This window comes from Heptranchias perlo, chromosome 32, assembly GCF_035084215.1.
Source record: "Heptranchias perlo isolate sHepPer1 chromosome 32, sHepPer1.hap1, whole genome shotgun sequence".
NCBI classification, from domain to species: domain Eukaryota; kingdom Metazoa; phylum Chordata; class Chondrichthyes; order Hexanchiformes; family Hexanchidae; genus Heptranchias; species Heptranchias perlo.
Genome location: NC_090356.1, coordinates 7700724 through 7712923, shown reverse-complemented (window position 1 = coordinate 7712923; position 12200 = coordinate 7700724). Strand labels below are relative to the sequence as shown.

General features: G+C 44.4%; 1 protein-coding gene across 1 annotated transcript in view; it reads right to left on the bottom strand.

The window, feature by feature from the left end:
- The window catches only part of espn (espin), a 132313-nt gene that overhangs the window by 100661 nt on the left and 19452 nt on the right, over nt 1-12200 (bottom strand). The window contains exon 3 of the mRNA XM_067970279.1: nt 1338-1524. Coding sequence (XP_067826380.1) covers nt 1338-1524 — 187 coding nt within the window. The remainder of the gene's footprint in view (nt 1-1337; nt 1525-12200) is intronic.

Genomic DNA, 12200 nt, shown 5'->3' with positions numbered 1-12200 from the left:
TCACATGGGAAGGAGTATTAAAATTACAATGATATTATCTTCTGCTCATCAACCAGTTTGTCTGCTGCTAAAGAAATGATGGTCCTAATCTTTGATCAATCCTGTAGGAGTTCAGTGGAGTTTAGATCGAGGCTTGCAGTAGTCATGGTACAATGCAGCAATTGTACACATTCCCTTATGTTTTTTTTTTCCTGAGTCATTTTATAGTCGCTATCATCCCCTACTTCTAGGTTTCCCACACACACAATACCTTGGCCAAGAGGACAAGCAGGAAGGCAAACTGATCCCAGGTCTCTGCCCATACAACTCCACAAACAGCTACTAGGGGGCATACAAGAAAAGCTTATGGACATGACCAGCCTCCCAATGTCGCCTGCCTCTCTGCAGGGAAGTTCTTGGCCTTCATTCAATGCTTTGTCCTAATGACAGTGATGACACAGGCACTCACCAACATGTGGCCAGTTGCAGGGTCAAATTAATGTTCTACTGTCCCATGAGAACGAGAAAGGAATGACCTGGATCAAGAACTCCTCTTCAACCACTGTCAATCCATTATGCATTTCAAGAAAGGAAGAGCATCTCATGGAGGAGGAGAGGTCTCCCCATCAGTGTTTGCTCCCCCAAAATGGAATCTTCTGATATTCTACACCAGCAGTTATAGGGGGTGTATACAGCAATCTGGTCCATAGATGATGGCTGAGTCCAAATGGCAGTGAGAGCTAAGACTAGAAAGGTGGGTCTTCTCAACAAAATACCAGTGCTCCATTCCCATCACCCTTGTCTTCACTATGTTGGCTTGCCATCACTCAACACATTAAATTTAAAATCCTTTTGTCCTCACCTTTAACTCCCTCCATGACATTGCCCCCACCCTATCACTATAATCTCCAGCCCTCTATCCCCTCCTCCCAACACTCCATTTCTCTGACTCTGGACTTTTGTGCATCCTCTACCTCCCTTCATCCCACCATTGGTGGCACAGTCTTCAGCTGCCTGGAACTCCCTCCCTAAATCTCTCTACTGCACCTCCCCTCCTTTAAAAATCTTCAACCAAGCCTTCAGTCACTTCTTTCAATTTCAACATTCCTGGCTCCAAATCCATTTTCCTCTCCATGAAGCGCCTTGCAATGGCCTTTGCGTTAAAGGTGCTATGGAGTGATTGGTGTAAACAATTCAGCAACATGTTTTGGATTGAAAATTCATCTGAACATTTTTGTAAGAATCCACACCTTAGACCACCAAACTGAAGACAGCACAAACCTGGACAGTTTTAGTTAAAGAGATTCACCAGCCCAGCGTAGCCCATCCCAGCTAAGTGTCCCGAGAGTAAAACCTACCAGCCAGACGATTACTGTATTGTGCCCCATCTGTGCTGCCGAGTGGAGTGCAGTCATCCCATCATTGGCTCTTATATGTGGGTCTGCTCCGCATTCTTTCACAAGGTACTGGACAGCCTCCAGGTGGCCTTCCTGGCTGGCCAAGTATAGGGGTGTGGCACCATTTTTCATTTGTGTATTTACAACACTGAAAGAACAAAAAATGTCACTCTTAAAATTTCTGCGATTGATATCCTAGAAATGTCATTGCAGAAGGAGGCCATTCGGCCCATTGTGTCTGGGTGGTGCCGTTTCACATCAGTGCCCTCTACTTTAATCGCATTTCCTTTCTCTTTCTCCCTACGTTTTGATATTGAAAACTTGAAGTCTTTATCTAATTCCCTCTTGTGATTGAATTAGTTACAATGGCCAATTCCATCCATTGCGTTTTGCCCTTGGGTAGGTCCTAACTCATGACATTTTTAAGCCACTTACAAGGAAAGAGTAGCTGAGATGGTCTCCTGCTGTTTTCCCCGCAGTTTTTAATCTTCAGAGTACCTTCTCCTAAGTGGGCTGCAACCAAGGTTAAAGAGCCCCATTTACCATTTACAATGGGGGAACCACCCATGCTCATTGGATGCAAGTACCCCCACTGGACATTAACCCAGCATTCAGAGGTGACACTGCAGTCTCTGCTCACTGGTGGTGTCTGGAGTAGGGCCCAAACCCAACCCTGCTGACTTTAAAGATGAGAATACTACCGCTGAGCCAGTGGTCACACTGTCTGGATGCAAATACCCCGCTGGATGTCAATCCAGTATTTAGCAACCATATTCTAGTCCTCACTCCATGGGGGCTGTCTGGAGTGGGGCTCAAACCCTTCACCTTCTGACTCAGAGGCAGGAATGCTACCACTAAGCCAAAGGTTCAGTCGCCACTTATGGCAATGTACTCTGCATTCTAATAATCTTTCGTAATCTTTTATTATCTGCCCTCTGAAACTCTTTCATAACATTGGTCACTTCTATTAGATCTCCCTTAACCTTCTCTGCTCCACTGAATACAGCCCCAAGTCTTTCATTATATTATAATTAAATCCTCTCATCCTTGGTATCACCCTAATTAATCTATTATACTCGTTTTCAATGGCTCCAATATCCTTTCTACAATGGTGTGCCCAAAGCTGCCCAAAACTGCACGAAGTACATCAATTGCAGTCTATTCAGTATCTACAGATTCCTGAGTAGTTAGCTCAGAATTGCTCATTATGAAATAGGATTCTGTGGTTGTTAGTGTATTAAAGAGAAATTGCATTCATTTGAATATAGATTTGTACAACTGCAGGTATCTCTCAGCCATCTATGGTTCTCATGTTTTATGCTTTAAAGAGGCAGACACATTTAGGGGCGATTTCACGAGGCTCCAAAGCAGACCCTCGCTTCATGTGCGCTTGCCCAGGTCAGACTAAGGGTTCTAACATTGTCGCTCCAGATCTGCGACCCACGTTCGTGGCTTGCAAGGTGTTCAGCGTGGACAGCGGAGCCTCACAAAATGACCCATTTGAAGTTGGGTTTCCCCCGCAGTGACACCATGATGGAGTGTGATTTTGGCTTTGGACCAGAACACGGTTTATGAGGGAGTAGAAATTTTTAAGCTGGAGGCCGTTTCTTCTATTTACTTCAGTATTTAATAATGTGGAGACATCAGTTAATCCAGTAAATTTTCAGCAGCAACAAAGGAAACAAGAATACTCAAAAGTCATACCACCAGTCCCTTCCCCATTCGGTTAGTGTCCATTTTCCAGAAATTCAAACCCATTAACCAATGCAATAACTCACAATGTGACCAGGTTTTAATACAACACACTAAATACGTATAGGGCCTAATTTCCTAAGTGGACCAAGCCTTGCATAAGAGAGCATACAACATGGAGGGAGCTTCAATCACATTTATATATTCTATATTTTAATATTTTTCCACAGGAATCTAGCAGCCACATTAAACTTTAGTTACTGCTAGCTGCTTCCTCAAGTTGCAGAGTATACGCATAACAGTCTAATATGCAGAAAGCCATTTTAAGGACATTATTGCAAAGAAGCATTTCCTGACATCTATCAATTTAGGAGTCATTCTATTCAATTTGGTCAGCTTGACAGCTTGAGATATCATTGAGACCTACTGTAAATGGTCGGCTATTCACACTGATCTGAATCCTGTGAATGGGTGACCACCTAACACTGTTATGAGAGATACATTTTTAATGTCCTTTTTTGGCGTAATGTCAAAACACTTTGAATGAGGCTGACTATCTCTCAGTCGGCAGTCCTTCTGAAGCTGTTGGCAGTAGGGCAGGCCAGAGAATCTGTGGTAGTGACCTGCCATGTAAAACATAAGGAGGGTCATTTTAACTTTTGGCAATAGTGTAAAACGGGTGTTAGTGAATCAGCAGCCTGTTTTACATCTCTCCCGAGGGACCATGTTTCAAGGATAATTTACACTGATTGTTAGCGCAAGAGAAGCATCTTTATTGTTTTCCATAAGCCGAGGAGAACAGTAAAGTTTGTCATTCTATAACTCTACTGCTTTTATTCAGCACTGGTCATTCAACTCTTTACTCAGGACCTGGTCCTGCAATTTAGTGCTTAAGCCACAATCTGATAGAACGTTTACTCCTCTGAAGTAGCAGCACATGACCTGTTGAGCAGCCAGAACACCGTGATAAAGATTCTCGGTTGGATCCCTGGGCTCATTACATTTACCTACAAATATAAAAAAGGATGCTAAAGATTTGAAACAGAAACTGCTGGAAATGGCCATCCAGTCAATCTGTAAAGAGAAAAGGTCATGGCGCTTCAGAACTATACCCGTCATCAGAACTCATGGTGAAGGAACGGTACACATCTTCACAAATGCTACACCTGCTGCGTATTTCCAGCATTTTCTGCTTTGAATTCTACATTCACCCTAGATATTAGTCAAGTGAAAGTATACTCCAGGGCGTAGGAAACCTGGGTTTACTTACGGGACTGGTCAGTGATGGTGAATCTGGGGAAAATATCTAGTGTAAAAAAAAATGTAATAGAGTGCCCACACGGCATTCTTAGAGCTACTCTGGTATGACCATTTCTATTCTAGATCTACTGTTTCAATTACATAGAATTTACAGCAAAAAAACAGGCCATTCGGCCTAACTGGTCTATGCCAGTGTTTATGCTCCCACCCTACTTCGTCTAAACCCAATCAGCATATCCTATTCCTTTCTCCCTCTTGTACTTATCGAGTTTCCCCTTAAATGCATCTATGCTATTCGCCTCAACCACTCCATGTAGTAATGAGTTCCACATTCCAATCGCTCCCTGGGTAAAGAAGTTTCTCCTGATTAACCAGTCTCTTTTTCAAAAGGCTATTTAATTCTTGAAGGAACATTTTCAGTGGTGACTACAGCATTTGCAGTGATATTTACTCACTATGTATCTGATACAACGACCTCTAACTGAGACTCAGCACTAAGCATCAACTCAGCACATATGAGTCAGCGCAGCCATAATCTTCTTACACACTGAAACGGACAAATTCTCAGCTGGAGACCAAGAACATCCCAGATGGCCTGGATTAGAGAAACTCTCCTTCTCGCCTGATTGAGCTGCAGAGACATCTGATGAAGGGCAAAGCAAATACTTGAAATCACCTGTGTTCAGGTGCTCACTCCCAACAAGGTTCTGTCCACCTTGAGACACCATGCATCTCTCCGATGGCCACTGATAGAAAAGGAATATTTAACACTGTAGTAGTACAGAGCACTCCAGCCGAGCACACACTCATAACAGGAGCATAAGAAAAGAATCACTGAAATGTTAACTCTGTTTCTCTCTCCACAGATGATGCCCGACCTGCTGAGTGTTTCCAGCATTTTCTGGTTTTTTTGTTTCATAAGAAAAGAATGCTGGAGCAGAAAAGCCAATCTGTAAAATCTCTGTTTCATATGTTCACTCAGGCTGAATTTGGACTGAATTCACGTCAATCGGGAGTGATTCCGCCTTGTACCTGGTTGCAGTGTAAATCCAGAGTTAGTGCCCAACCCAAATCCGCAGCAAAGTGCAACAAGATTCCCTGGACGAGAGGCTCTCACTCTGGAGTCCAGGTGGAGCCTAACTTCAGACTTGCACTACGAAACTTTAGCGTCAGTGTAAAGCAAAATTGCTTTGCATTGACGCTTTAACTGTTGTCTGAATACAGCCCAAACGGACACTTTGGGAATACTTGAAGTGGTTGGATGTGACATTTAAGTTAGAGTCCTGTTTTCCCTGCTGGAAGTGTGGTTTCAATGGAACAACAATTGGGTGGATTCTACAACAGGAGGAAAGATGCATTCCGCCAGGTTACTGCTCAGGCAGTGATGGTGAAAATTAATCCCTGTTTGTTGCAGTTGAGGAGAGCAGAAAACTGGTGCGAAGAGTACATTAAAAAAAATACTTGCTGGTATGTATGGATCAGTTCCGCGCTGGCTAGTGCATTTAATAATTCAGCTTTTGGAGGGTTATAATATGTTTTTTGTACAGCCCCAAAAGCAGTATTTGAGAAAACTCTGCTTTATATAATAATGTATTAGTATGAGAGTTATAGCAATATAATTGTGGTAACAACTAGCTGTGTCAGATTGCTGCAGCCTCTGTACATCTGTGTGCGTATATCTGAAGAAATTGGTTTCCATAGGTGAAAACACTCAATCTCACAATTCACCACGTTACTTAAAATAGAACCTGCTAACCCTACCATTCAAAAAACAACAACAAACGGCCGAGTGATTTAGCAGGAAGAGCATTAGTTATCATGTCTGCTGATAATGAGCACATGCAGTTGAATAATTCAAGACAGTAACTATGTCTTATTGTGCAGGAGTATCAAGCCCTGCACTGGCCCCATTCAAGCAAAGCAGCAGTGGAGAGATCTCAGCTTTCGGAACAAAGGACTCAAAAACACACATTGTATTCCCGCCCATCTGAAATAATCTACATACAACAGGAACACTGAGTCAACAGTAACAGAATTGATTGAATGGTCAATCAGTAACGTAACGGCACCGAATGGCCAATCAGTGACGGCACCGAATGGCCAATCAGTGACGGCACCGAATGGCCAATCAGTGACGGCACCGAATGGCCAATCAGTGACGGCACCGAATGGCCAATCAGTGACGGCACCGAATGGCCAATCAGTGACGGCACCGAATGGCCAATCAGTGACGGCACCGAATGGCCAATCAGTGACGGCACCGAATGGCCAATCAGTGACGGCACCGAATGGCCAATCAGTGACGGCACCGAATGGCCAATCAGTGACGGCACCGAATGGCCAATCAGTGACGGCACCGAATGGCCAATCAGTGACGGCACCGAATGGCCAATCAGTGACGGCACCGAATGGCCAATCAGTGACGACATTTAATCTATGGCAGAATCAAATGGGTTGGAGTGGACCAAAGTGGTTCAGGGCAGATTCAGTTACTACAGGTACTATAAGTACTCAGGAGATATAACATAAATAAAAAGAGAAAAAGTAAGGATAGAAGCAGTAATGTTATATTCCATTCCATTTAATCCACAAGCCGAACATAACTGTTAAAGGAAAATTATTGCGTTAAATGATGTGTAAAGGAATGAACCTGTTGGCTAATTGCTGCTCTACAATCAGCCACTTATATCGCTTTTTTTACATCGGATTACATAGAATTTACAGCACAGAAACAGGCCATTCGGCCCAACTGGCCTATGCTGGTGTTAATGCTCCATATAAGCCTCCTCCCATCTTACTTCATCTCCCCCTATCAACATATCCTTCTATTCCTTTCTCCCTCATGTACTTACCTAACTTCCTCTTAAATGCATCTATGCTATTCGCCTCAAACACTCCACTTTCTAACCACTCTGAGTAAAGGAGTTTCTCCTGAATTCCTTATTGGATTTATTAATGCCTATCTTATATTTATGGCCCCTAGTTTTGGTCTCCCCCACAAGTGGAAACATCTTCTCTACATCTACCCTATCAAACCCCTTCAAAATTTAAAGACCTCTCAGTCTTCTCTTTTCTAGAGAAAAGAGCTCCAGCCTGTTCAACCTTTAGCTGGACAGTAGATGTCGGCGCGGACACGATGGGCCGAAGGGCCTCTATCCGTGCTGTATAACTCTATGACTGTATAACTCTATGCCAGGAGACTGTTCAACTGTGGGGACCATCATGAGAAAAAAAAACTTCTCTGCTTTAAGGAGAACAATCCTAGCTTCTCCAGTCTCTCACACATAACTGAAGTCCCTCATTCCTGGTACATTCTAGTAAATCTCTTCTGTACCCTCTCCATGGTCTCGATATCCTTCCTAAAGTGTGGTGCCTAGAATTGGACACAATACCCCAACTGAGACCTAACCACTGATTTATAAAAGTTTAGCGTGACTTCCTTCCTTTTGTGCTCTATGCCTCTATTTATAAAGCCATGGATCCTGTATGCTTTTTCAACAGCAATTTAATCTATTATATTATAGGCACTTACAGGATCACACTTACAAACAGGCCAATTCCCTGCTGTGAGTATGCAGCTTGTTACCACACTGTGACAGTCTCAATACCCTGCTTTTCTGCCTGCTGCACTAATTCGAAGGGGGCAGTGCCATACTGTCCCAGAACCCACGGGAATGCTCATTATGCCTGTCAGATTACTCTGGGGGTCAAAAGGAAAAGGATTTAAGTCTGAGGCAACCACTTTAGTGCTCAATTTCACATTTAATTTTTGAAAGGCTAATTACTCATTACATACAATAGTGGTTATTATTTGAATGAAGGTATGCGCATCATTATCATAAGAGATCTAACCTGACTAACTGAGGGAAAGAAACACTTTTTAGTGTATTTTTGATTATTAAGGTGAAGGAGGAATGTGTTGCTATTTTAAGCAACTATTTTCTGCACTAAACACACACAGAATAGAGCTTCAATGGCCCAACACTGTGACTACCTCCCATACTCAGAAGACCACCCGCTACAGCACCAGAACAATATCACTATTTCCCACATTATCATCCTCACAGCCTCTCTGATCCAGATTGCCAATCAGCCCGAGCAGGGCAAAAATGCCCGTTTTACTCCCCAAGTTTTCCCTCTCCTCACCCAAAGGCACTGGTTCTCATCGTGCTTCTTATGTAATCCCTTTAGTGGGTGTTAGCAGATCTATTCAACCTTGGGGACATCACAGACAAATGTGATCCCATCCTCATCTGATGTGCACACACACACACACACACACACACAAAAACACACACACACACACAAAAACACACACACAAAAACACACACACAAAAACACACACACACAAAAACACACACACACAAAAACACACACACACAAAAACACACACACAAAAACACACACACAAAAACACACACACAAAAACACACACACACAAAAACACACACACACAAAAACACACACACACAAAAACACACACACAAAAACACACACACACACACACAAAAACACACACACACAAAAACACACACACACAAAAACACACACACACAAAAAACATACACACAAAAACACAACACACACAAAAACACACACACACACACGAACACAAAACACACACACACGAACACAAAAAACACACACACACAAAAAAAAAGCACACACACTCACTCCAGCAGGAGCCAATGTAGAGCAACCATGATTGGGATCCTTGGCTAAATCCTCCCCTCCACGGCCCCCAAGGGCACAAGCCAATTGTAATACCTCTACCTCCGCCCAGCTGAGATCAGCTAACTCCGCACAGACCCACTGCAAGTGATCAGAACATGTGACATAAGCAAAAGGAGGAGTAGGCCATACGGCCCCTCGAGCCTACTCCACCATTTAATAAGATTGTGGCTGATCTTCGATCTCAACTCCACTCTCGATCCCCATATCCCTTGATTCCCTGAGAGTCCAAAAATCTATCGATCTCAACCATGAATATACTCAATGACTGAGCATCCACAGCCCTCTGGGGTAGAGAATTTCAAAGATTCACAACCCTCTGAGTGAAGAAATTCTTCCTCATCTCAGTCCTAAACAGCCGACCCCTTATCCTGAGACTATGCCCCCTAGTTCTAGTCTCTCCAGCATCTACCCTGTTAAGCCCTCTAAGAATTTTATACATTTCAATGAGATCACCTCTCATTCTTCTAAACTCGGAGTTTACCCACTAAGCCACTGGGGAACCCTTCAAGTGCAGTAAAATGGAAAGATGTGGGTTGACTTGACGTGGCTGCTTTCATAACTCTTTATAATCTTGAAGGCCATCCCTCAATTTTCTAAGCTGCAGTGATAAAAGCCCTAAGTTCTCAAGTCTCTCTTTACAACCGTGATCCCTCATCCCTCTTAACATCCGAGTGAATCTACGCAGTGCTGGAGGGGAGGAGCCGGGAGCGATGCTGAGGGGAGGAGCCGGGAGCGATGCTGAGGGGAGGAGCCGGGAGCGATGCTGAGGGGAGGAGCCGGGAGCGATGCTGAGGGGAGGAGCCGGGAGCGATGCTGAGGGGAGGAGCCGGGAGCGATGCTGAGGGGAGGAGCCGGGAGCGATGCTGAGGGGAGGAGCCGGGAGCGATGCTGAGGGGAGGAGCCGGGAGCGATGCTGAGGGGAGGAGCCGGGAGCGATGCTGAGGGGAGGAGCCGGGAGCGATGCTGAGGGGAGGAGCCGGGAGCGATGCTGAGGGGAGGAGCCGGGAGCGATGCTGAGGGGAGGAGCCGGGAGCGATGCTGAGGGGAGGAGCCGGGAGCGATGCTGAGGGGAGGAGCCGGGAGCGATGCTGAGGGGAGGAGCCGGGAGCGATGCTGAGGGGAGGAGCCGGGAGTGATGCTGAGGGGAGGAGCCGGGAGTGATGCTGAGGGGAGGAGCCGGGAGTGATGCTGAGGGGAGGAGCTGGGAACTAATCTAATTTCCGTGCAGGAATGTAAACAAGTTGATACTGCCCTGAAAATGCTGACTGTGCATTAAGTGCAGACATCTGGCATGTATTTAGACAGTCCGGTGAGACAGTCTGTGACATGGCTGCATTCTTCCAAAATGTTTCCTACAGGCACGCACCTGAATACGCAGAATTTACTGTAATATTTTGACCTGTACAGTAAACCAAATCCTTTGGAGATTTTCAAAACCTGGAATGAAGCCAGAAGCTGTCAGTGAAACTTGCCTAAATTTTTGTTTTTTGTGTCCAGTTCAGGTTACCTTGGGCTGTAAAGCACCCTGTCCCTTTAAATTGACAACATTTACTGTGTGAATGTTGCGCCCAGAACAGATAATGGCAAGAGCCCTCGTAGAATTAAATAGCAACTGTGGAATGGTGATATACTTTTTCTGTCCTTGTGGGATGTGATGATTTCAAACAGTTTGCAGTTGTAACAGTCACAGTGGTTTTGTCCTCCTCTTTATGACTATGATTAATTATTTCTACAAATTCAGATAAGACTGAATGCAGTAAAACCATTGCTACTTAAATGTTATCAATAGAAACAGAGGTGTCAACGTGTTGAATAGAGAAACCGTTAATCTGGCATATTAGCATCTGTCAGCCTGGGGATTTTCAATTGAACGTTGATGAATACTGCAGGATAAAAGAAAGAACTCGTATTTATACAGGGCCTTTCATGTCCTCAGGACATCCCAAAGCGCTTCACAGCCGATTAATTACCTTTTGAAGTGCAGTCACTGTTATGTAGACAAACATGGCATCAACTTTGCACACCGCAAGGTCCCACAAACAGCAACGAGATGGAAGACCAGTTCATCTGATTTTTGCTGGTACTGGTTGAGGGAGGAATGTTGGCCAGGTCACCAGGGGAACTCCCTTGTTCTTCTTCAGACATGAAGGACATTCCAAAGCGCTGCACAGCCAATGAATGACTTTTGACATTAGTCCCTGTTGTGATGTAGGCAAACACAGCAGCCAATTTGAGATGAACGACCAGTTAATCTGTTTCGGTTGTTGTTGGTCGAAGGACGAACGTTGGCTCTGTTACCAGGAACACTCCTCGACTCTTTGGGATTTTCGACGCCCACCTGAACAGGCAGGATGTGCCTCAATTTAATGTCTCTTCTGAAAGATGGCTCCTCCGACAATGCAGCACTCCCACAGTACTGCACTGACGGTTGCTAACAGGCAGGAGGAATGGTGTTTGCTGCTTCCTGCCCTCACTTACACTTAGATAGGAAGTCTGTTGCTACAAACAGTTTCTAATGTCACAATTTTTTCTCTTTTCTCCCTGTGCTATACAGAAAACAAAAAGTTGGTGATAGATGGACAACCTGAATGTCTACAGAGGCTTGCAGAATCACCAGGTGAGGGCCTTCTGGTTGCCGTAGAAACATCAGCAAACAATACCGCATGGAAAATACGTCCACCAAGAGCTTCAAACCACCAGCTAGGCTAATTAATTGTTAACGAGTCAACATTAGCGGCACACAACCTACTGTCTTAAAGAGACTAAAGACTGGATTCAGCCATCTTAATCACCTAAACTAGAATGTAACACAATCAAAGTACAATCAGGGAAAGATGCAGTTACCACTTGGGCCTGTTCAGTAATAACTGCAACTTAACCAAGCTCTTATTGTGATATACGCACAAGTGATCTCCAAACACAGCTCGAGCATTTTAACATATTTTAATTAAGCACCACCCCCACCACGCTCAGCTCGTAAACTTCAATTGTGCCAAGTGGATTAATGTGATCACACACTTGTTTGCACAACTATTGGTAAACACAAGGCAAAGAGGCGCCCAGCTCGGGTTTCCAGGCCCAGTAACTGGAGCTATCCCATCACAGCTGCTAGAAACAGCAGAATTGACTGATCATTG